Raw genomic sequence first — 27,154 nt, forward strand, 5'->3', positions numbered from 1 at the left:
CACGAAAGCTCACGCTCCAAAACGTCTGTTAGTCTATAAGGTGCCACAGGATTCTCTGCTGCTTTTACAGATCCAGACTAACACGGCTACCCCTCTGATACTTGGAACCTACGTTATATTATCCTAATCTCTGAAAGTTGTTTTACATGGTCATTAGAGACCAGATTGTGAAGTAGATTGACAATATGCTTATGAAATACAAAAAACATGTCTCAGACACCTCTTTTTTAAAGGGAGGGCTTTTATCCTTCAAATGGGACTGGATATATAGGAAATTCCTCAAATGAGTCATCTTTTGATCAGCAAATAAAATCACTTAAGTGCTCAAGATATCATAACTCAAAAGCTCCATTTGCTTTCTGCAGTCAATAATCTTCTAATGTTCATTATTCTTTGTTTTGAAAAGTGATATCTTTTTTTGCAGCCGTGAGTACTTAAAAAAAAAAGAGTTCCATATTCCTGCTGCATATGAAAGCATTTCTAACAAAGCAAGGCAGTGCTTACAGGACACTTGAGGGGTGCCCATTTTCAATGATATAAATGCATTTGATTATAAGAATTCTCATAGTGGTCAGAAGATCACATAATAAATTTAGTACTGTCTACATTTGGGTCCAGATTTTGCCACCCCCTTAAACTGGCTAGCACAAGGAACCTTTCCTCTTGCAAAGTTGCAGGCTTTGCACTCTGGCAGAGCAAAGGAAGTGCCAAGGTAGCACTAGCCTTAACTTCTTTCTTCACTAGTCAAGAGAACTTGCACCCACAGGAGAAAGCACAGTGCATTCTCTTCAACAGCAGTTCAGTAGTCTTGCTCCTCTGAAATCTGGGGCACATTGTTTCTTCCTGAAGCAAGATGCCTCCTGGAGCACCTACTGAGGGAGTGTGCCTGTGCATCACCTCCAGCACAGGTAACCATACTCAGGATGAATAAAGCTTGTTACTCAGGAAATCGGGTGTGCTTTCCCTATCTTCTCCCATGTGTAGCAAGGGGAACCCATTCTTTTTAATTCCTGGTATCTTTGAGTAAATTCATCATGCAATTAACTTTATCGCTGTCAGCCTGGATAATGGCATCTTCCCCTTGAGTTAGTGTTTAATGGCTATATTGATTCATAAGAAAAGGGCAATCAGATCATGCAAATGCACTGACAACTGTGAGTGAATTAGAAAGCTTCATCTCTTGAAGGTGGCTGGACTGTGACCTTATGAAATTTGATGTCCAGTTCAAAATACTAGGTGTCACCTCCTGCCTTTCATCTTGAAATCTCCTGATTCACTTAGATAATCTTAGGCCTAGTTATTTGTAATAATCTCAGTCTGAAAAGCATTTCATTTCTAGTAGAAATTATATTTGCATTGAAAAATTCCTAGAACTGTTTCTATAGCACTCAGAAAATTCAGTCAAATGCAATGAGGTGTAAGGGGAAAAATCTGCTTTCAGTTATACCAGTTACATCTAAAAGTGCCTTTCATTGAAGAGAGAAATCAGCATAAATACTTTGGATTTATACTGTTTGTGTCCCATCTGAAATCTAAACTGTAAGCTCTGTGGGGCAGAGATTGTCTTCTGTACAACGTGTCTGTACAGTACCTAGCATGCTGATTTCTGATTGTGCTTCATAAGAGATATCATAATGCAAGTACTAATGAAAGTAGAACATGGTTCAGAGGATTCATCATTCATGGGCATCTTTGGGCCAAAGTCAGTGGTGATAGAGAGTTTTATGTATTATACATGATGTGATAAGTGACAATATAGTGTGCCAATTTGGCACTGAGTGGGTGTGCAAATCATGTGTAATTTACATAGTGAGGGAAGATAGCAATAACATGAGCTAATAGGAATTGACTTGGATGAGGTTGCAGCTGCTTATATTGTACTAGGACTAAATCTGGTCCCTACCAAGAAAAAGGGAAGGGAAGGGTGTTACTCTTTTTCCTGCCCACCAAATGCCAATTTTATGCATATTACACTATCCAACTCCTTTCTCTTGACCAACTTACACCAACTTGATATCGTCTTTTAGCTTGACCCACTGTAAATCAACATAGAAGCACTTTATTGTACTGACATTAATTTGCCTAAAAATGTATTTCCTAATAGGAAAACACAAGGCAATTGCTTGTATATGTTTGCATTAACAATGGATAAGTATCTAACTAGCCCGTACTGCTATTCTAAGGGGCCTATAAGACATCTATATAATTTAGCATGATGAGGAAGGTTTTTGTGTGTGTGTGTCTTGACCTATACACTTCATTTCCTTGTTTTGAGATGATCAGTAACTAACTGATGAAGATAAGTTCTAAATTCTGATTTCCAGAAAAAGGTTTCTCCTGTTTATAAAAATAAAACTATCTTTGTTGAGGTAACCTATAAATGTAATAGGAAAGACGGTCTCAACCTCTTTTATTTGTACTTCTTTACATGTTCAGGTTAAAACAATCCCATAATATTTCTTGACTACTGGTGCAAACTCATTTTTCTCTTTGTGCTTCCGAGCTGCTGTAGATGTCACAGATCAATTGTCAGTGTGGAAGGAATCTCATTTTTACTTTGTATGTGCCTTTGTGTTCAACAGCAAGATTGTTGCACAGTGTATTGAAAATGGCCAGCGATTAAACGCCAAAATCATTCACCTAAAAAATAAAAAACTCACATCAAATTTCACGTTCCACAATAGAATGGGCATTTTCTGTGTTATCCAGGAATGCTGTTTTACATGGAAATAAGCTTTTACATAAAAATTGAATCAGGGCATTTCCAAGGAAGCTTGGGCATGCCTCTGCTCAACCCGCACCCCGTATTCAGAGGCTGCACTGACTTGCTCCAGGCCTCCTCACAATGTGTGTGTGAATTGTTCCACTTAAGGGCGAGACTTAGGAGCTAATAGAAAAATATAGGGAAAATGGCATATGAAAAAACTGAGCCGAGGAGAGACTGAAAAGACTGGAACTGCGTATGTTAAAAAGGAGACAGATAAGAGGGGGCTTGACAAAATTGTACCAAATAGTGAATGGTAAAGAGCAGGTAGATTGAGAGCTTCTGTTCTCCCCATCTCAGAATATAAGAACAAGGGGAAATTTAATGAAATTAAAAGGTAGCAAATTCAAAATTGAGTAAAGCAAATATTTTTGCACACTCATTGCCACAGGGGACTTTGGAACTCATTGCCACAGGAGATCACTGAGGCAAGGAACTTTGCAAGATTTGGAAGGAATTAGACACTTTTATGGATAAGAAGAATATCCAGAGACATAATAGTTAATGCTGACAAAAGTTTTGGAAGAGATACTAAACCTGGAGTTTCAGGTTTTAGCTAATCTCTAAATATTAGAGATCAAGATGAGGCCTAATGTAGGGGACAGCTCCCACATCTGCCTACTGGAGGATTCTTTTGCCCCCATCAGCACATCCCTCACCCTCTAGTTATCACTTAGCTAAGCAATACATTTTGTGTTCATTTAAAGCAAAATCCTGCTCACCTTGTTCATACAAATAATCCCATTGACTTCACTGGAACTACTTGAGCAATTAAACCATTAGGATTGGCCCCTTTAATCTTTCCCCATAAATCAGACCCTCCAGTATTTTAACATTTTTTGTTAGTGCCTCCAAGTTTCTAGTTCTCTCTGGCACTAAAGCAGCCCTTACAGAACACAGATCCAGGTGTGATCTCACCAGCTGCATAGGTATGGATTTTAACTTCCCTGCCTAATAATCTCATCTCTGTGTAGGGTTGCCAGGCACCCGGTTTTCAACTGTTGTTCTGGTTGAAAAGGAACCCTGGCGGCACCGCAGATCGGGCTGTTAAAAGTCCAGTCAGTGGTGCAGCAAGGACCGGGGGCTAAGGCAGGCTGCCTCCCTGCCTGCCCTAGCTCTGCGTGGCTCCCGGAAGTGGCTGCCAGGTCCCTGCTGCCCCCAGATGCATGGGTAGCCAGGGAGGTTCTGCAGCTCCCATTGGCCAGGAACTGCCCATGCATCTAGGGGCTGCAGGGACATAGCAGTTGTTTCTCAGGAGCTGCAGTAAGCGCCGCCGGGACCCTGCATCCCAAACCCTCTCCCACACCCAACACCCTTCCCCAGACCGGAGTCCCCTCCTTCACCTCAAGCCCCTCATCCCTGGCCCCACTCCAGAGTTCACACACCCAGCCAAAGCCCACACCCCCTCCTACACCCCAGCCCCACCAGAGAGCCTCACCCCCGTCCCACACCCCAACCCCCTGCCTCAGCCCAGTGAAAGTGAGTGAGGGTGGGGGAGAGAGAGCGACGACAGCGGGCAGGGACATGGAGAAGGGGCGACACAGGGGCAGGGCCTCAGGGAAGGGGCAGGGTTTGGTTTTGTGTGATTAGAAATTTGGAAACCCTATCTCTGTGTCTGCAACCTGGAAATTCATTGGACTTTTTTTGCTGCTATGTCTCACTGTAAATATATATTAAGATTGCTGATGTTCTTAGATCTTTTTTCATCATTACCTCTTTCCTGGTTTCTCCTTCTCATTGCACATCTGGGGATGCGGGGTGTAAATTATGATGCAAATGCTTTCCAGTGTAATACAGAAATAAGTCATAAAATGTATTTGTAAGACAGCTCACCCAGCAGAAGGCCAAAAACAGTATTAAGTTCACAGAAGTAACTCTTAAATCTTACCCAAAAAAAGTAATATTCAAACAACCACCACACTAATTCTTCCAAGAGAGGAACTTTAGAAAAGCTAGATAAAAATTAAGCTAACTGTAGAATTATGCTGAACAAGTTCAATATTTACATTTTGTTAGGTAGAAATGGGATCTGTTGCCTGTGTATTAGGATTATGCTTGCCCATGAGGTTTCTCTGTCACATTCACCATATGCTTCATTGCTCACTGCTGTTCTTTGGGATGAAGACAGCTGGTGAAATATAATAAATTAGTTATAACACAAATAACCTGTCTTAGTTTAATGTCCTTATCTGGATTTTACCCTCTTCATTTCATCCCAGTAGCCCTATTTCTAATGCTTTCCAGCACTGTGACTACCTGCATCTACCTTTTCCAGCACCGTCATTAATTTGAGCCATTGTTTAAGCTTTGCAGATACTATCGTAATTTCCAAATACTGTGTTCATCTCCATCTCTGAGAGGACAACTGTATTCTGAAAAGCTGCCATCTTACCTGGCATTTGAAAAGTGTTTTTGTTTGGTTTTGTCTTCTCAACCAGTAGTTACAAATCTGATAGGAGATAAGTTTGGTGATGGAACAGTACAACTATGCATCAACTCTCAGAATCTGGACTGTCTCTTCATTCTCATTTTCTCAAATAAACTCTTTTATTAAAGTCTGTTTTTATTATAGTCTATTCTGATTTTTATGACTAGTTGTCCTAGCATTTACTGAGAAGGATGGCTTAAGGGAAATTGATGAGACAGGCATTCCATTATTTCAAAGAGAAGTGTAAATATTCATAATTGATTAAAATTATAAATCAAGATATTTGTAATTATTGATTAAAGAAAAAATTTTTCTGTTTTTCTAGATCATTCAGTATTGTTTCAATCATTCCTGAACAGCCATTTCAGTCAGGTAACCTTAATGATTGCTGTCTAGAATCTAGTTACCTAGGCATACAATCCACTAAAGAATGACCACCAGATCTACATGGTAGCACCACACTTTGAACAGTTATGTTTTTGAGCCCCAGGTTCAGATTTACACTCAGGACCCTTCCCAGTTTTGCAGTTTTCCTTCCATCTCAAGGAACCAAGACATGGCACAAGCAGGACTAGGCAGAAAAATAACAACCTGATTTCTGAACAATATGTAAGGAAGTATAATGATGAACTTTCCAGTTTTATAATTCAACATTGTAAATGTATTTTCTCTTTATTCAAACACTTTACACATTAACCTGTCATTTGCCCTTTCCCACTCATTGTAATCAGTTTAAGATTGGTATGTCTATGTGTCACCACAAGTGCTCTTTAAGTAAAGTAACAATAGTCAGTGCAGTGACAAACATGAACTCTTTGTCCTGTGTCTAGAATTTGGTCACCAATGTCCACTCAGCCCACCACTAACACCACAACACATTCTATATTCAAACATTTGATGGTCTGGTCTGTGAGGTCTTTGGCATCTCTTGAATCTGATGGCACTATCTAGTGGTCCTGTTCCATTAAACTTCTTTAACTCAAGGGCAAGAGCCTCCTCAAATTTCCACCAGAATTGGAGCTGTTTAAATAAGTGGTAGGGTCAAACTGGGCTCCTACTGAACGGTTTTCTTCCCCAGTACTCACTCTTTTTCCTATTTCATCTGTGATTACCAATGATAAAAAGAAAATGGGAAAGTAGCAGTTTTCTCCTGGCTCCACCTTCCCCTCTCATGTGGTAACCCTCTCATTCTTGCTCAGCAGAAGTTACAATGGCTAGCAGCTTCTTAGTCAGCCTCTCCTTTCTCTAACTGTAGCATAACCTTATACTATCTGGAAAAAACTGGATAGTCACTCTCGCCTATTGCTTTGCTTATCATGTGACCTCTCTATAGTAGGAGGCATTCTTTGCCTAGTGTCTGGATTACCTGGGTCACCTTTACAAAAGCCTGCAAAATGTAAACACTTGCTGTTATAAGTAGATTTAATAGGCCTTATCTACACACACAAGCTGTACTGCTAACTATAGTGGTATAGTACAACTCCGCCAGTGTGGGCACAATTATATCAGTGTAAAAGTGCTATAACTATTCCTGTATGGGAAAGGGAATGAGTTATACTGGTATAAGGCACTATTGTACCTGTATAATTGCATCCACCCTAGGAGTTGTACTGGTCTAACTATTTCAGTAACAAATCACTCCTCTACCAAAACAGTACAAACTAGTGACTGGATCTGGCTTTAGTGCAGCCCCTTTCAAGTCAGTTGGGTTGGATTTAAAAATTCCAATTGTTTATGGTATGATAGTGATCACAAAATAAATAAAGTGTTTTCTACCACTCTGCAAACTGTTATTTTTTTGTTCCCTGAAATACCAAAAAGCAAGAGATTTCTCCTGGTCAGGATTTTCCCTTTTGTAGTCTCTCCTGGATGCACCTGATGCTTTGGCAAACTCTCTGCTGTAGGATGGGATTAGAGTCAAACCAGAAGCAAACCTGATTCATCCTGTTGATATTAGTTCACTTCCCCTCTGATGTTCTTTCAGCATAATTTTCGTCCTGCTTTTTAGATCTGTACTTTTGCTGGTTCTGTCTATTTCAAACCAGTACCCTTCAATATACTCTCACTGCATTTAAAATTTACTACAGGAATATGGATAAAATATCACTGTAGATTAAAATATTTTAGTCTGTTTTGGTTTTAAAGGTAATTCTTAGTCTTTGCATTTTAGAAACATTTATGTGTACAGAATTTCTTGCTTGACTAATATTTTTAGCTTGTTTTAATCATATATATTTTAATCCTTATTCCCATTTAAGTAGTCATATTACTGTCAGATAGTAAAACTATATCCAATAGTAAACCTAAAATTAATGTTGAAAGATCAAAAGTGTAACGTGCTGCTGCTCAGTGGAAGAGTCTGTCGAAGAATTTCTTGTTTCAATATGTCACTTTCTTAAATCCCCACTGAATCAGTGAAGAGTCCAGAGTTCAAATGATTACATGAGGTGAAAAAATCATCCCTCATTCCTGCTATCAGCCTTATCCCATGGAGAACCAGCCCATGGGCACTAACATGTACAAATCTGAACATCACTCTCAATACTCAGACATACACAACAAATCTGTGCTAACTCCTTTCATCTTCACTGTAATCAAGGGTTCTCATTTTAGTATGAGGAGCGTTTTCAATCCTTGCTTCCCTGATGAAATAAAATAAATCTGTTGCTATGGATACCCATCTTAGTATGAGAAAGAATTTGTGCTGATAGCGAGCTTTGCAGGTGAACGCTATTTTGCAATTGTCATTGGTTTTTAAGTAGCACAGTCTCTATTTTACATTTTTCTCCAATAAAGCACAATATTGCCATTAACAAATTAATCTTGATTTCTTTTTTTTTATTCCTTCTGTAGCTGTAACTTATACAAGTTACAAAAAAACGCCACCACCGGTACCCCCACGTACCACTTCCAAGCCACTCATCTCAATTACAGCACAGAGCAGCACAGAATCCACACAGGATGCATATCATGATAGCCGGACTCAGAGGATTTCCCCATGGCCTCAAGATGGTCGAGGGATGTACAACTCTACAGACAGTTTGGACAGTAACAAGGCCATGAATCTTGCCATGGAAACTGCCGCTGCACAGCGCCATGCTTCTGAGAGTCAAATCACTTCAGTACGAACCAGTGACAAGGCCATTTTAGTGACAAAAGCTGAGGAGTTTCTGAAGAGTCGACGGTCCTCTATAGGGATTCAGGTAGCCTATCATTAACATCTGTTCTGTGATGAATTGGTTGCCTTGGTTCTGTAAATAGCATAGAATGAGTCATTCCACTTCACTGACTCTAATAATCTAACAAACAACCCTTGGCTGCTTAGCATTAATTGTAATTCGCATCATACCAAAGTGGCTGTGCAGAAACCTGGAAGTGAAATGAATGAATAAATCTCTAGGGAGGTTACCTGTCATTAACACTTGATATGAAAATTATATTGAAGATCTACAGATGAACAGCATGTTCATCTCTTTCACTCTGTGAGTTCATAGTCTTTTTTATAGAACTATGTCAGCTTTAGAATCCTGAACTGCATTTTTTCATTATCTTTCCTTTTTGACCATGGGGGATGGGTGCTGATGCTGCTTCTGTGTTCATTGTTTGGCTGGATGGTTGTTTGATTTTGGGGTTTTTTAATTATTATTTAAAAATAACTTCTCCAACTCACCAAAAGCAAACCAGGACCGGGAGTTTTGTAGGGGATAAAAATATAAAAATTGCGTCAGGATAGCTGGACAGGGAATTGTAAACTGGACAGTAATTATGTAGAATTAATAAGAAAGTCCTTTGAGTAAATATGTGTGACTCACAAAATATATTTTTGGGCTTACAAAATGTCTGTCATTCTATGGAACATACTGTCACACTAGTTTCAGTTGAATGAAATATGAATGATGATCTAGAATGCAAATTTTAAATCATATTTCTTCTGCTGACTGGCAGACACTAGGTGCTGGTTGTCATTTAGTTATATGTCTAGCAAATGTTGATTATTAATAAATATACTGCAGGTTACCCTGCAAACAATTTAGGATCCTTTGAAGATGAAGGAGCAGGCTCTGTGCCTGCAAACACTTAGGCATATACTTAACTTTAAGTGTGCAAATGTTCCCATTAACTGCAGTGGGACTACTCATCTGTTTAAATTCCTCAGCCTTTCATTACACACAAAGTAATTGCCATGGATTTTTACACCACTTCTGGAATAAGGGTACACGTGGCAATGACAGTACTGCTACTGCAGCATCATTCCAGAGGACAATGCAATGGAATCTAGTAAATCGAAACATCCCCGTGGATGGCCTGTTGTCCCCATTGAGAGGCAAGCCCATTAAGTGGATCTACTGTTCTTTTTATCCAGCAGTTCTTCCATTGCCATTAGGCTTAAATATGTTCCCTGAAAAACATACTGATTAACCAACCAACATGAAGAACTTCCATAACTGACATCACAGTATGATAACATGTTGATGTTACACAGCTCAGGTATTGGACCTAAGAAAAGGCACAGGATTTGGGTAACATTGCCTGCTCACCTCTCAGTGTAAAGGTTCTTTGCCACAGCTGGTTATAGTAAAGAGTAGAATCCAATTTGACACTAGCAGCAAAATACTCAGGTATCACTTTTCAAATGTTTTAGGAAGGAATTAAGTCTTGCCACTATCCATTACACTGGTGCATCCTCTGAGGTTGTTTAAAAAGGGGGCTTAGTGGATAATGATGGAAAGCTGAAAAGAGCAGTGAGTAATTTTGGTACGTTTAGACTTTCAACCCAGAATTCAGTGTTCAAACAGGAATGGGTCTGTGGTTGTTCTTGTCTATTCTTTACAGCAGCAGGAACCAAAGGTATATAACAACAGTGGCGCCTCCCCTCAACCCTTGTATTTGAACAATTAATTTGGAAGCTTTGATTACATCATTTCATACAGTCTCCTAGTACAGGTGATGACCAACATTTTTAGTAGGGCTCTGATGATTCTTTGTGTGCAGTATTTTTGGTAATGTGTGCTTATAATCCCTTAATACATCCATGCAGCGATTTACAGGGATACAATGGAATACCTACGGCAACACAGCATTTGGTGCTTGGCTTCGAATTCTGGTTTTCAAGTTTGATCACTGTAAATGACAAACGCTGTTTGTGAAAGGTCAGAGTCTAAAAAGACTGAAGCATATATTTGCAGAAGTGCAGGTACCTTATGCATCTTTTGGAGGATTTTGTATATAAGATTAAAATTACAAAATTATCCCAGGACACAATATATTTGTACTGGTTATTTCTGCAGTAGGTTCCAAATGTTACATCTGTGTGAAAAATATTCATTGGCAACATTTCTTAGCAGAAAATACATTTTGTCATATGCCTGTTGCTTTGTTTGCAATGAATAATAAAGCAAAGTAGAATAATTTTATTTCAAAATACAGAAAAAATTAGTTCATGCCTCAGAAATAAGACTAAACTACTTCAGTTTGGTTAGCCTTCTGCATCAAAGCACCTCAGATAAGGATGTTTTTTATTTACATATTACCTTAATAGACTGCATTACTAGCTTTCTCCTTAGAATGCAATGCAGTGCTCTTACATTGCATCTGAATATATTTGCATTACTAAATTTTGCATCTTCCAGGATGGATAATTAGTGCATTATTAATGTTGCTCTGATTTAACAAATTGGTTTGAAAATTATTTTAATTACGGTTCTAGACAATATGAGACAGTCTGAAACATAAGGCAGACTGCTACTATGAAAGTCTTGCAATCATACAGGTTGTGCAGATGATAGATTACTAACATTAACACCAATCTAGCAATGCTGCTGCATGTGGAACTGTACAGTTACTGCATGTGGAACAGCTACAGAGCCCAGCTCTTTATAGGAAAAAGAAACATTTTCTGTCCTTAATCCTGCACCATTCAAGTCAGTGGGAGTTTTGTCATTGACTTCAATAGCCCTCTATTTCCAAAGATGAGTAAACTGTAAAATGGGTTAAAATTTAGACACTGTTCTATTATATGAATTGTAATGAAGTCTTCAGTTTTGTCATTGCTGTAATAAGAGTCCTGAAAGTACCAGAAAGTCATGAGAGTACAAGAAACTACTTTGATATAGAAACAAACCCAATGTACATCAAGACCAAATCATGATTGCATTATTGGAGAAAGTTGTGATATGTAATATAGAAAATGGACTCTTTCCTTTATTTGTCATGTACATGGCACTCTTTAAAATGGGTAATTTGTATTTATTTTTTGCAGGACCCTCTCTACAGTAATTGTTACAAATCCAAAACCTATTTTGCTTTAGCCTGTATTAAAAATGTTAATAGTGACCGGATACTCAACACAATTAATATTAACAACAAGGGGGAAGGAATGCAAGCCAAAATAGGAGAGAAATGGGCTAAAGATTGTGTATAAAAGTTGGATATATTCAAGTCGGCAGGGTCTGATGAAATTTATCCTAGGGTACCTAAGGAACTAGATGAAGTAATCTCGAAACTGTTGGCATTTATCTTTGGGAACTTCTGGAGGTTGGGTGAGGTCCTAGAGGACTTAGCAGAGGTGACATGGGGGGGCACCACATGAGGTCACATGCCCTCCCAGATTTGCTGCTTTGCTTGTACTGAGCATGTTCACATGGACTGCTGAAGCTGCTGCTCTCGCTCTGTGCCCCCATTGGCGGGTATGGGTCATCTCTGGGATTGGGGAAGGGCAAACAGTACCTGTCTTTAAAAGCAGGGAACAAAGAGAACCTGGGGAATTATAGAACAGTCATTTTAACTTAGATACCTGGAAAGATAATGGAACAAATTATTAAGCACCGAGTTTGTAAGCACTTGGAGGATAATAAGATTATAAGGAATAGTCAGCATGGACTTGTCAAGAACAAATCATCCCAAACCAACTAGTTTCCTTCTTTGACAGGGTTACTGGCCTAGTGGATGGGGGGTAGCAGTAGATGTGATATATCTTGATTTTGGTAATGCTCTTGACACTGTCCCGCATGACATTCTCATAAGCAAACTAGGGAAACATGACCTAGGTGAAATTACTGTAAGGTAGGTGCAAAACTGGTTGAAAAGCCATGCTCGCAGAGCAGTTATCAATGTTTTGCTGTGAATCTGAAAGGATGTATCTAGTGGAGTCCTGCAGGGGTCTGTCCTGGGTCTGGTACTATTCACTATTCTCATTAATGACTTGGACAATGGAGTGGATAAAATTTGCAGATTGTCCCAGGATGGGAAGGTTACAAGCATGTTGGAGGATACCACCTGTCAGGGATGGTCTGTGGACACTTATTCCTGCTTCATCACAGGGAGATGGCCTAGATGATCTCTTGAGGTCACTTCCAGTGCTACATTTCTATTATGCTATGCCAATCCACTGTATGATAGCTGTAGTATGAAGCTTCATGGGCTGCAGTGGTACAGTTAGTCTCAGCTTAACTCCATGAGTTTTCTACATTATGACATGATGTAACTGAATACATGCCTTGGATGAAAGGCAAAGTGAATTCCACTATTTTTGTATATATTGCATGGAAAACATTAGAGATTATTAGAAATTTCTTGTTTTATTTTTCTCCTTTCTCTCATAGTAGCATTCTGTGAGACAAGAACCTATCAGGTGCCACTTCCCTGAGTCACAGTCATGATACAGACATTTAATTGTAAGACCCTACTGTGGTATCAACCTTTCTTGGGCAGCTCCAAAATGCAGATTTCTGCAACACTATCTTCCAAGCAAGAGTTGCATTCACAGCACCTCCCAAGTGGTAGTATTTGTACATATGCCCTTGCTATACTTTTTAAACAGGTATAGCAAACAGTCCTCTGAGTGCAGCCCTGTCACCACGTAGATGAGCAAATTCAAAAAGTAATTGTAGATGGAGAATCATCATCCAGTGAAGGTGTTTCTACTGGCAGCACATAAAGATCTGTTCTTGGTCCAGTGCTGTTCAATATTGTTATCTATAATCTGGGAGGAAATATGAAATTGTTGCTATTTAAGTTTGTGGATGAGACAAAAAATGGTGGAGTGGCAAATAATGATAAGGCTAGGTCAGTTCTACAGAGCTATCTGGATTACATGATAAACTTGAACAACATGCATTTTAATATAGCTAAATCCAAGTCGTACATCCAGGAATAAAGAATGTTGGTGATGCGCAGAAGCTAGGGAACTGTATTTTGGAAAGAAGTGACTCAGAAAAGGAGTTAGGGGTCGTGGTGAATAACCAGCTGAACATGAGCTGCCAGTTTGATGCTAAAGACTGGTCTAAACACAATTTTTGTACTTATAGAACTATTTCACTTCGTGTGATTATTTTTTTCTTTTCTTTTTTCTTTTTTTAGTGAAACAGTGATACTGGCACTAGCCCTAGTCATACAGTTATGCCTGTATAAAACACCTTTACCAGTATAATTGCATGCTTGTAATGGCGTTGTACTGCTTTAACTATACAAGTATACTTAAAGCAGTACAAATTTTGTGTGTAGACTAACCCTATGACAGCAAATGAAAACCTTGGATTTGCTTGGGGATATTTACTAGAAGTAGGGAGGCATTACTACCTCTGTATAATCATTAGGAGACCGTTACTGAAATACTAATGTCCACACTTTTAAAAAGATGTAAACAAATTGGAAAGGATTCAGAAAAGATCTACATGAATTAGTGGAGGTCTGGAAAATCTGCCATATAACAAAAGACTTATGAAGTTCAGTCACTTTAGTTTATCCAAGTACAGCTTTAATGGTGACTTGACCATGGTCTCTCCTACATGGAGAGAAGGTTTCTGATAGTAGAGGACTCTTCAGTCTAGCAGACAAAGGCATAACATGAGCCAGTGGTTGGAAACTCAATCCAGACACATTCAGACTAGAAATAAGGTGCATGTTTTTAATAGTGGGTATGTGTATACTGCAATCAAAAACCTGTGGCTGGCCTGTGTCAGCCAAATTGGGTTCATGGGGTTTGGGGAAAGGGCTGTTTAATTGCAGTGTAGAAGGTTGGGCTCAGGCTCGGGCTATCTCCCTCCCCCTAGATTCCCATACCCAAACTCAAATGTTTGCATCGGGTCAGCTGACAGAGGCCAACCGTGGGTTCTTAACTGCAGTGTAGACATACCCAGTGCGGGTAATTAACCATTACAACAACTTATCCTCTCTCCTTTGATATCTTTAAGATACGACTGGATGTCTTTCTAAAGGATATGCTGTAGCCCAACCAGAAGGAATGGGCTTGATGCACTTGGTGAATTGTATGATCTATGCTGTGCCTTCTGGCCCTAAAAATCTCTGAATCATAATCACTCATTGTACCACCCCCATACACACCTTGTCTGAGCAGGTAACCAGCGTTGGCCACACTAGTATTCCCACCTTCACCCTCACCCCTCTCACCTTCATCACACACACATACACACTCGCTATGTACTTGCAGAGCACTGGCTATCAAATGATGATGCTAAATATGGGAGCAATGAAGGCAAAGCACAGCGAAGGATCTCCCTTATCCCCCACCAGCACATCCATTGTGAAGCAGCGATAATTTGACCCCGAAAGTTGTTCTGTGCCCATATGTGCACATAAAACAATGGATGTAACCAATCAATGGACTCGCCTCATCCAGTGGCTGTTTCTTCCCTTGCTAAAAGGCTTAGCGGAAGTGGTTGTAGTTGAAACAAAATAACTTTTTTTTTTAAAAAAAGCTTGTAACAGTTTAATCTTCTTTCACAAACTGTCCTATTGATTTTCTTAATTGTCATTTAACATAATGAAAAGTTCACATTACTAAAAATCCAGGATGCTGTCATGCAGACTATCTGCTCATTTGGTTTGTTACAGAAGAATTTTAATTTAGCCTCTGAATGCACAAAAGATAATGAAAATAGTTACCGTTCTGTTATGTATTAGAATTTGTTGTTGGTAATCTAATCTTAGTTTAATATGAATCCTGTTTTTGAAATTTTCTGAACTATTTCTTTTATCAAACAGAACTCACTTAAAAGAACCATGAAAGTTTCCAACCTGGTTCATGCATTCATCTGATAATTAGCACATATTTTGTCACACAGCATATCCAGCAACCTGGACTTCCTGCTGGGAAGTACTGTAGCAGTAAAATGCTACAAAACACAGAAATCATTCACAGATACAGTGAGAGATAATCCCTGATGTACAAGTGTTTTGAAAATTGAAACATATATGCATCTGTTAGTTGTAAATATTCCTTCAGCTAACTAAAGCAATGGAAGTTCTCACAGCAGTTTTACTTTAAGCTACTCTTCTACTTTGAAAAGTGACTATACACAAATGTAACTTTCTTATACATCAGATTAGTGTAAGTGCTAATCCTTGTATGTTTAGTCAGATTTGCTTGTTATTGTGTCAGAAGTAAGGTTTTCTTGCTTTTTACTCTTGTTAACTCTGAAAGGCCAATAGAGATAAGGGAGAGTGAGCTGAACTCTTTTCCATCAACAGAAATGTTTATTAAATTCTAATTGCACACAGAGCCTAGGGTGACCAGATGTCCCGATTTTACAGGGACAGTCCCGATATTTAGTGCTTTTTCTTATATAGGCTCCTATTGCCCCCCACCCTCTGTCCCGATTTTTCGCACTTGCTGTCTGGTCACCCTAACAGAGCCAAGCAGTTATATCAGGGCAAAGCCACTGAGGGCAATGAGTTTGCATAGGGTCATGAGAGGCATAATGTGGCCTGCAAAACGTTTTATTGCTGGTGATGATGAGAGAAAAGGGAAGAGCCCAGCTTTGCTTTCAAATAGTAGGTTGAGGTCTGTTTTCTTCTAAACTGAGCATATTTGGTTTGGAATTCATTGAGAGACAGTAAATCTGAAACCCCACTATGCTATTTTCACAGAGTCAATGTTCAGAGCAGACAAATTATGCTGAAATAAACGGTGCCATCTATTGGCTAAACATTAATTGCTAAAAGAGCTGAACAAATAATTTGCAAAAAATAGTTTAGTCAATTAATGTATCCTTTTTTCAGTTCGCTGAGTGGCTGCAAAACAAATCAAGCTATACTCTAATTTATACTCTGCATTTATTCAGTTTTGTGAGATTCCTTTGTAACTTCTCAGTCTGCTCTCAATGTAACTATTATCTTGAGTAATTTTGTATTGTCTGCAAACTTTGCGATCTCATTGTTTACCCTTTTTTCAAGATAATTTATGAATAGGGTGAACAGCACTGGTCCCACTACAGATCTCTGGGGGATACCACTATTTACCTCTCTGCACTCTGAAAATTTACCATTTATTCCTACCCTTTGTTTCCTGCCTTTTAACGAGTTATTGATCCATGAGCGGACCTTCCCTCTTATCCTATGACTGCTTACTTTGCTTAAGAGCCTGTCGTGAGGGACCTTGTCAAAGGCTTTCTGAAAGTCCTCATATGCTTATAAAATTTTGGATGACACCAACCTTGGTTGCAAGCACACTGGAGAAGCTTGCATGCTCATTTTTGTCAGGGTTGGTCTAGATATACGTGGTCCTGCCTCAGCACAGGCGGATGGACGAGATAATTCTCAAGGTCCCTTCCAGCCCTACATTTCTGTGATTCTATTATTTTAACTACATAAAAAGGGTGGAGTTTAGCACACAATCCTCTCCTCTGCGTCTCCCATTTCCTAGTTTAGGTGGCACCCCACATAGTGTGCTGATTTTGTGAATCTCATTTTAGGCACCTGTCTCTCCCTGTTCATCAAATATGCAGCGTATGTGCCTAACTCAGGCTTTGTGGATACGAGTGTTGTTCCAGTGATTTTCTGGGTGCCTAAAAGTTAGGCATTGTGATGCTCAGTGCTGCGACACCTAAGTCATTTTGTGGAGCTGGAGCTCTATGACTGTCTTTCACCATATATCATCTTGCTGATGGCATGGCCAGGGTTTCAAATATTAAACTATTTGGAATGCATGCTAGTGAATAATAAAATATTCAGGGATCACAGAGAAGAAATCTACTTTGGTAAGATTCATCCAAGTTTTGGGAACCACACAAAAAAACCAAACATGTTACCTTTTCCCCTGTGTTGAGTGGAACTTCAATACCACGCAAATAATTTCAGAACCAGACCGATTTGTTGAAACTATAGTAAAGAACTTGATTACCAGACATATAGATGAACATGTTATATTGTAAAAGGAAACCATGCCTCACCAATCTATCAGAATTATTTGAGGGAGGTCAACAAACGTGGAGATGGGTGACCCTAGTTGACATAGTGTACTGCGACTTTCAGAAAGCCTTTGTCAAGGCCCCACACCAAAGAGTCTTAAGCAAAGTAAGCAGTCACTGGATAAGAAGGAAGGTCCTATTGTTGATTAGTAACAGGTTAAAAAACAGGAAACAAATGGTCAGTTTTCACAATAGAAAGTGGTAAATAACAGGATCCCTCAAGTATCTGTACTAGGATCCATGCTATTCAACATATTCATAAATGAACTGGAAAAGTGTGTAAACAGTGAGATGGCAAAGTGTGCAGATGATACAAAAAAGTTACTCAAGATAGCGAAGTCCAAAGCAGACAGCAAAGAGTTAACAAAGGGATCTCACAAAACTGGGTGACTGGGCAAAAAGAAGTCAGATGAAATTCAATGTTGATAAATGCAAAGTAATGCACATTAGAAAACACGATTCCAACTATACATACGAAATGATGGGGTCTCAGTTTGCTGTTACCACCAAAGAAAGAAATCTTGGAGTCATTGTGGGTAGTTCTCTGAAAACATCTGCTCAATGTGCATCAGTCAGAAAGGCTAGCAATGTTAGAAACCATTAGGAAAGGGATAGATAATAAGACAGAAATTATCACAATGCTACTATATAAATCTCTGGTATGCCCACACCTTGAATACTGCGTGCAGTTCTTGTCACCCCATCTCAAAAAAGATACATTAGAACTGGAAAAAGTAAAAAGAAGGGCAACAAAAATGCGAGGAGAAATTAAAAAGACTGGGACTGTTAAGCTTAGAAAAGAGATAACTAAAGGGGATATGATAGAGGTCTATAAAATTGTGAATGGTGTGAAGAAAGTTAATAAGGAAGTGTTATTTACCCCTTCACATAACACAAGAAACAGGGTCACTCAATGAAATTAATAGGTAGTAAGTTTAAAACAAACATAAGGAAGTACCTCTTCACACAGTGCACAGTCAACATGTGGAACTCTTTGTCAGGGGATGTTATGAAGGCCAAAAGTATAACTGGGTTAAAAAAAAACCGATGTAAGTTTGTGGAGGATAGGTACCTCAATCTATTAGCCAAGATCATCAGGGCACAGTCCCATACGCTGGGTGTCCCTAATCCTCTGAGTGGCAGAAACTGGGACTGGATGATAGGGGATAGATCACTTGATAATTACCCTGTTCTTTTAATTCCCTCTGAAGCATCTGGCACTAGCCACTGTCAGAAGACAGGATATTGGGCTAGTTGGACCATTGGTCTGTATGCCCATTTTTATGTAAATTAAGCTAAGACTGGCTGGAAGACAAGAATTCTGTTTTGCAAAATATTTCAAGGTTTCTACATTTGTTTTTTGTTCTGCATCAAGATGAAACTAAGACCTTTCGAAATATTTCACAAAAAACAGGGAGACCCACCTCAGGATCGCCATGAGCCTAGTAGCTAGGGTCTTCACCTGGGATGTGGGAGATTCATGGCCAAGTTCCTGCTTCAAATCAAATAGAGAGGAATTTGAACCTGGGTTTCTGCATCCCTTGGGAGTGCCCCAACCACTGGGCTATTAACTATTCTGGAGTGGGTCTCTGTTTTTGACCAGAAATTTCATCCTGAGAAATCTTCCTCTAAGGTTTTGTCGAAACGGATATGTTTCCACAAAAGTCTGTTTTGATTAATCAGCTTTTTTTTTTTAACAAAGAAACATTTAGTTGAAAAATTCTAAATGAAGCCTGGCCAATCTGATCACATTTGAATTATCTTCCTTTCTTTCCCAGAAGGTGACCTTACGCTGCCTGTGTTTCGCAGGAATTTTTCATCCCTGCCCCGCACCATTGCTAGATGAAATTGTTGTTTTCCCGCTTTTACTTGTTTCAGCCTTTGCCTCCATTTTGCAGGATTGTTTTCTGTTTGTCAGGTGTTACAATATTTGCTCTCCAAATTACATCAAAAGTCCTTATCTGGCATCCTCCTCCTGCTGCTGGGCCCAGCAAGCAAATGAAAGATATTAATGTGAAAGCAATCATCAGAGCATTTAGTTAGTGTCAGGTTTTGGCAAGCTGGACGGGAGGATAATTTGGCAGAGTTTCTGTTTAGAAGGAACGTGTGCCAGGGCCATTTTGACACCTGGACTGTAATTTTACTTATAACTGTGTTTTCAATCGTATAAAAAGTTCACTGTAGATCAACTATATATATTCCTATAAATACCTGTGTCAGTTACATATTGGGCAAATTATAATCATCTAGAACTCCTGCAGAAATACCTATAGGAGGGCACCGTGGAAGAGGAAGGCTCTCTCCATGGAGATGTTCCCAAATCATTCCATTAGCGGAAAAATTGAGCCCATATGGAACACACAGGGAAATCTGCTCTGATGTTTCTGAGGCACTGGGCAATCCACATGGAGGCTAAATCTCTGGCTAAATTGCCATGAGTTTACCTTTATCTTCAGATGATTCTCCTAGGGAGATCTGTGCAACATCATTATCTTCAGTAGATTTATGCAGGTATAATTGATTAGCTTCTGAAATGTAATTTAGTGAATAATTCCATTGTTGATGGACTAGAAGGAATAGAATCCAGTTTACTCTACCTTAGCTGTGTTGGCTCAATATGGTTAACTAACAACAGTAAAAGCTACTAGAAATATATGTTTGTTACTAAGACAGCAGATGTGACTGAATGCACAGAGAGAGACCTGGTGAATAAAAAGTTGCCAGTTTTATACAATCCCTTTTCAAAGTAACATTGTATGTTAAGTTAACAATTATTTCTAATATATAATGGAATATATATATATTTCCAATATATTATGGAAAAATATTTTTGTAATGTTAACTGTACTTATGGGTAACTACTGTTCATTTTGTTTAACAAACAAAATATCCTCCAAAAGAGAAAAATGTTCTATTTTAATTATTTTTTCTTTGACTCTTCTTTGATTCAACATAACTTTAATGCTGCAACACTTGTGTGTGTGTGTTTATAGAAAATCCTGCAGTAATTTTTTATATAAATGTAGTGCCAATTAAGGTGAAAACTCTATCATGAATACATTTTGTAAGAGTATTGCAGAGGGGAATACTATTTAAAATTCCTGACGTAGTTGATATAGCAGTCTTAAGATTATGTTGTTAAGAAAGGTGAGCTATTGTATTATACTGTATTTTTTTATCACTTGAATATTTCTGTATTTGTCGGCACAGTTGCCAATAGAATCAATTCATTATAACATTTCTTTTTATGACTTGCCGTTTTTATGGGGCTATTTTATTTTATTTTATTTTGTAAATCCTGAGATACAATGAGATTGCATTCTAATAATATATAAAGCAGCTAACCTATGGGTTCCTAGTTCTAATAATAGAATAGTCGAGCCAATCTTACTTTCTGCCTGTATTAAACTGAGTAATTGTATCTGCATACATTTAAGAAAGGGAATTACAGAGCAGAGCAGAAGTGGTTATGCACAGTTTTATAAAACACAGCACCAAAACAATGATACCAGAATGAATGCTTATTTAAATGATTTTACTAGGTTAAGTGTTTCTTTGACGTAATTAAGGAAATATATAATCAATTGAAATAAAGGTAGGTAGATATAAGGTTGAATTGTCGATGTTCACTTCTGCAGATGTATCTTTTGTGTTGAATTAGGTGGAAACGGCAACCGATTCAGATACTGAGAGCAGAGGCCTACGGGAATACCATTCCGTTGGAGTGCAAGTGGAAGATGAGAAACGGTAATTCATGCAAAATAAAAGTGTAATCTTTCAGAAGACAAAACACTGTTGTGATCAAACTGCTAGCAAACACATAGACGGTGCTGTATATGAATAATTCACAAGGCCAGGCTTATACGTGCATGTTGGCCAGCTGCTAATATTGTAAGAGAGACTTTATCTCTCCCTTCATATTTACTCAGAGTTTCCAGGGTTTTTTTCTTTGATTCAGAGGAAGTTAATATTTGTACAGTGAATTTAGTGCTCCTAATTAATGAGAGAAATCAGGTGCAAGCACACTGAAGCACCAGCCCTGCAAAGGGATCCCCAGGGCTGAATCTATTTCCTATACAGTCCATTTGCAGGACAGGGCCTACCTCAACCCTGACCTACAGGGACTACTTCTTGGAGTCAGTTTCCATGGTCAGTCAATCCTTGTCCAGTCTGCTAAGACTGCTGACAAATGTGCTAATTCTGGTGGTGATGGGTTTTTTTATTTAGACACTTGTCCACCTGGCACTGGACTGGGACCACTATCTCATTTCACAGAAGCCATCAAACAGCCTTTGGGGATAGTAATCACCTTTGCTTACAACTGACATGAACTGAATTTGAACAATTGACCTGTATATTTCATGAATCTTTTGATCCTCTGTTACAACTATTGAACATAAATTTATTCTAGTATTTCAGTATCCAAGATAAGATTATCATGAGACACTCACCATTTCATGGTAGTTCTATACTGTGTTTAAACACAAACAAACTTAAAACCACACCAGCCTGCTACCACTTTTTACAAAATTCTTGACAGCCTCAACTCAGAATGTCTTTGAGTAGGGCCCTTATTATTTGAAATAGTTGTATATATTTATTTGATAGTCTTCATTTCAACAGTATATGCAGCACTGCAGGTCTTTGGTGCTATTTGCAGTTCTGTTTATTAATGATGTGCAATATAATGTAATGTAATGTAAGAAAAGATCAATATTTGCTTCCAAAGGTGGTTTACATTATTTTCATTTATATCTTTGTTCAGATCAATAATGACACCATATGGACTATATATAGTCTTCTTGCATTGTCATTCACTCTCTTACATTAAGTAACTAAATCAGTTGTAGGGTGGACTTTGACAAAGATTAATTGAAAAATATCCTAAATGCCAGCAAAAATATTTTTTACTATTAGATGCAGAAAGAAAATCAGATTTGTTTTGCCAGTATATTTTCCCTCTCCATATATCTATTTTTCTTTCTTTTTTCTCCTTGCCCAAGACATGGACGGTTTAAACGTTCAAATAGTGTAACTGCAGCTGTTCAGGCTGACCTGGAACTGGAGGGCTTTCCAGGACACATAACAATGGAGGACAAGGGACTTCAGTTTGGTTCATCATTCCAGAGGCATTCGGAGCCTAGCACTCCTACCCAGTATGGTGCAGTAAGAACTGTACGGACACAGGGACTGTTCAGTTACAGAGAAGATTACAGGACCCAGGTTGACACCTCAAATCTTCCACCACCAGAACCCTGGCTGGAGCCAGCCATTGAGACAGTAGAAACTGGTCGGATGTCCCCATGTCGACGGGATGGGTCTTGGTTTATGAAGTTGCTACATACTGAAACGAAGAGGATGGAAGGATGGTGTAAAGAGATGGAGAGAGAAGCAGAAGAAAATGATCTTTCTGAAGAAAGTAAGAATACCTCAGTATCTTTCGTTATATACATTTGACAGAGAATATGAAATTGTGGTTTATATTTATTATTAATTTTATATATTATATTAATCAATTTCTATACCACTTGGAAGTGTGTTAGACACTTTACAAGACAAACAGAGAGAAGGTTACCGCCCTGAGGCGCTTACAATTAAAGCCCCCAATCCAGCAGTTGACTGTGCAGGCAAACTGTTGTATCTGAGTGGAGCCCCACTGAAATCAATGAGGATCCATCTGCACAGTCAGTTGCAGGATCAGCCATGGTTTTTGACATCATAACTGAGATTCTGTGCTCTGCTGTAAGAGAAGGAGGAGCTAATATGCAATGTCACTCTTGTGGCCACCTGATTTCTGAATTGCTCCGGGGGTCATAGCAGGCATTGGCATAATTTAGCCCTGAGGAACTTCTATCTTGCAGCAACCTATCCATGCGAATGTATGGCAGTAGCATTGCCCAGAATCTCTTCAGTGCTACATGCCTGAGCCCCACCCCTGACACAATCTTTCTAGCAATCCTGTGCCAGGGCATGTGAGAGGATCCTTGAGAGACAGCCTTCAACTGTCTTCTTCAGTTCCGTACCACAAACATTTTCTCCCACTGGATCCAGGCCTTTTAGAACCCTTTTACACTACTCCAGCCCTTTCCCTGGCATGAAGGGGTGGGAGTGATGGTGGGGGAAACAAAGATTGGAGAGGGAATAGTGTAAGGAAAGACAGTGGTTACAGCAACAGGATTCTGTAGTTATTTGGGCATGTGCCCTTTTAGATGGTTCAGTTACATTTGGTTGTTGCATTTTTTATAGAGAATCATTATTATTGCTCGCTTCTTGTGGACACCATAAAAGAAGTGATGGAGTGAACTAAAAAGTGATGCAGGTTTCTTGGAGCAAGTTGGCATTAATGATGCTGATAAATAAAACTGCTCCTGCCACTGCTAGATGCCTCCCCATAGCTCTCTCCATTGCCATGTATCTTTTAGCCTTTGTCAACAGGCTTCTTGGCCAGTTTTCAGTTCGCATAACAATGTTCCTACCTCAGCCAATTTGACTTGTTTTTTTCAGTTCAGACTTCCTCAGGCACAGGATCAATTCATTTAGACTTTTGCTGCCCACATATTTTCTCTTCAAGCCCTGGCTGACTCTGAATTTCTTGTTTGCTTCCTCTCTTCCATGTCAGATTCATGTTTTACCCTCACATCTCTGGATAGTCGCGCAGTCCACTGTCCCATTCCTATTTCTTGCATGCCTCTTTTTCAGAGGAAAGACAGGCTCTTCTGTTATTAATTCATTTTATTTACCCTTAATTATTTTGCTCCACCATACTGTGCACAAGCCTTTGCTGAGTAACTGCAATATCATATTGCTGCAAGGCCAGTCTTTCCACCTCAACTCCCTCCTTTTCTCTTTTGTCATTCCTTTCATTGTGTCGTGTCTGAGATTGGATTGTAAGCAGTTTGGACAAGGAAGTTTGCCTTCATACCGTGAACTGCTTAGTACATTCTTAGGTGCTATTAAATAATAATAATAATTTTATAATATTGTGCTTTTGTTAGAGTGGCTTTTAAGACTCCCTAGACTTCTTCCATAATAGTTGATTTTTAATACTCCCTCTCATGCACCTTCTTCATCAGATTTCTCAGTTCTCCCAAATCGAATGCTCTTGTATTATTGCACTCTGTAAATCATTTGCTTTGATGAAGTCAAGTAGCTCAAAGACACAGATTCCAAGGTTCTCTGTTATTCTCAGTCATTGTTCAGTCCTCAACTGGTAGATACAGCTGGGTTTGGTTGGGGTCATTACTTTCTGGAACATAAAGCAGTCTTCTAAATGCCTTAGGAAGCTTTGATTATGTCATGTTGGATTAATATTGGTATCTAGATCCTTAACATCTCCTGTGCTTATAGCATCCTACAGTTTAGATTGCCATAAAATACACTGCTGCGCCGGTGTAACCATACTTTTCAGATAGTTGTGTTGGACGGATGTCAATGAGAGCATCATTGGCTTGTTTACATTTTTATTTCTGTTTAGACCTGGTGAGACAATTTTAACAAAAAATTAATGTGGAGGGAATGAGAATTGACATGTTATTATTTTATTTTTTTCTCATTTGCTGAACAACTCTATTACTGGTGATGGTGCAAGAGAAGGAGAAAACTCAGCCCCTTGTTGCTGAGATGGAGTCTCTGAGATTAAATAAACATGGACTCCCTGTGATGCTGTTTTCACAGGATTATGTTTCAGAGAGCACTTTGGCGGAGATTCTGCTGTTGCTGACACTGAAGTCAATTGAGTTATTACAGGTTTGCATGGTGTAATTGAGAGCAGATTTTGGCTCCAACTAATTATAACATATGGCATTCATACTTCTGCTTTTATATAGCCATATGTCTCAAATGTCCCTCATCTCAATGGACATCTCTCCTTTTACTCCCAAATTTACATGCATTAACTACAAACAAATTTGTATTGTTATGATTTACTTCAGGGGAAAAAAAAGAATCATGAAGCTCAAGTTATCAAAAGAGTAATTTATATTAAAGGAATGAATCCCACAGCATTTTGAATATGCATGAATAATTTTATTCATTTATGGGTCTTTTTCACACATTGCATCCCACATTTAGGCCTTGGCAGACTGAGCCGTATTCTATCTACCATACCCAAGGTTTAGTGATAACCCAGCATGAAATTTATCTTGATGTATTTCAACATTTGACAGTTCCATGAAGAAAATAATCAGAAGTGCCTGGGCCAGAGGCAGCCAAGTATATTTTTCCATCTTCCACTGGAACATACTATACCCAAGAAACTTCACAGCAGAATTTGCCCATTCAAAATGTCACTGTTAATGCTGAATCCCTTATTTGAGTGTCAGCTCTATTAATTGTACCACAAGTGTAGCTATAGATGTATATCCCATAGGCGAACCTCGCACTTTACATTACCATTTATATTTCACAGATAATCTTGAAAAAGAGGGCTTAAAATAGAGTTATGTTTTAAAAAGCAATTTCACTTCATGTGTTAGCACAATAGCCTTGGGATCTTAGAACACTGTTTGATTGCCCTATTGATTTTTTTCTTTTATCGTAGCCTTTCTCCTATAATGTTGTTTTAAGATCTTCACTCATTGAGTCTTAGCGAACCAAAGAATAATCACTGCACCAAAAATAACCTTTCATGTCTCGAAGTCCTTCGCTTTATTTATTTACTTATTTATTTGCTCACTTAGTTAAGTTAGTAAATAGTGCATTTATTTCTGTAAACGTCATTTATTTTTTATGTGGGTAGATATTGGTGTTTTTATAGTTAGGAAGTTCTGGCTATTTCCAGGGTAAGTCATTTGACCATTTTCACTGGAAAAGTGCCCCCATGCTATTTTGTAAATATGTGTTTCTAAACAATAGCAACTAGAGTCTCAGTTTTGCATTCGGGAAACCGTGTTTGACTTAGAATTGTGGGAGGGATGGTAATGAGAAGATCACTCTCCATGTTCCAAAGCTCCACAGCACAAGAAGAGCGAGAAGCCATTTGGTGCTCAGAAGTGCTGCAGGGGAGTGGTTTCTAACAGGAGCTGGGAGACTTGCAAAGTAAGGCAGTGAGTAAGTAAGCTGTGAAGGGCACTGAGAGTTGTGGGAGATAAGGACACCACACCACAACATAGAGAGCAGCAGGGGAGCCAGGAATACTGTGGTGCTCCTAAGTTCCACATTTGCTCTGTTTCTTCAGAAGCTGAAAATTAACGAGCAACTACTACATATGCGCATTGTTACTCCTGAGGGAATTCTGCACCCAAAAAATTTAAATTATGCGCACAATATTTTAAAATTGTGCATATGTTATGTGTCAAAATAACACAATATGATTGTGCCAGTTTCAGTTATTTTGGTAATTTATTTCAAAATACCTGTCAACAAGTATGTCCGTAACAATACAGATGCTAAAAAAGATTCAGGAATTTTTTTTGACAAATAGATTCCTTACTAGGCATGTTAATACAGAACTTTGAATCATACTTCATTTAAACTACAATGCAGACAAGAGTTTCCTGCACCCGTCAGAAGCAGTGCAAAGACTTGGGGGAGTAAGGGGTAACAGAGGAGCTGAGGGAGAGGGAAGTAATTTCTGAAAAGGCACCTGGGAGTGAACCAGGGGGGTTGTTGGGTGTGGGAGGAGTATGGAACAGGGTTGTTTTTTTTTTGGAGGGGAGGGATTGTTAGGGAGTTGAGGACCCTCCCCCATGCAGACCCTAGCCTCTCCCAATCAGTCAGGCACATCCACCTGTGTTCTCATGTGTTACTGCATCCCCC

The 27,154-nt window shown here is 38.9% G+C and overlaps 1 protein-coding gene across 6 annotated transcripts in view; it reads left to right on the plus strand.

Annotated features, from left to right (window-relative positions):
- DLGAP2 (DLG associated protein 2) overlaps nt 1-27,154 on the plus strand; it is a 698,632-nt gene that overhangs the window by 644,589 nt on the left and 26,889 nt on the right. For all 6 annotated transcript variants that reach the window (XM_032798258.2, XM_032798257.2, XM_032798259.2 and 3 more), the window contains 3 exons: nt 8,046-8,395; nt 21,060-21,145; nt 22,402-22,817. In XM_032798258.2, the coding sequence (XP_032654149.1) occupies nt 8,046-8,395; nt 21,060-21,145; nt 22,402-22,817 (852 nt within the window). The remainder of the gene's footprint in view (nt 1-8,045; nt 8,396-21,059; nt 21,146-22,401; nt 22,818-27,154) is intronic.

This window comes from Chelonoidis abingdonii, chromosome 3 (assembly GCF_003597395.2).
Source record: "Chelonoidis abingdonii isolate Lonesome George chromosome 3, CheloAbing_2.0, whole genome shotgun sequence".
Taxonomy (NCBI): Eukaryota; Metazoa; Chordata; order Testudines; family Testudinidae; genus Chelonoidis; species Chelonoidis abingdonii.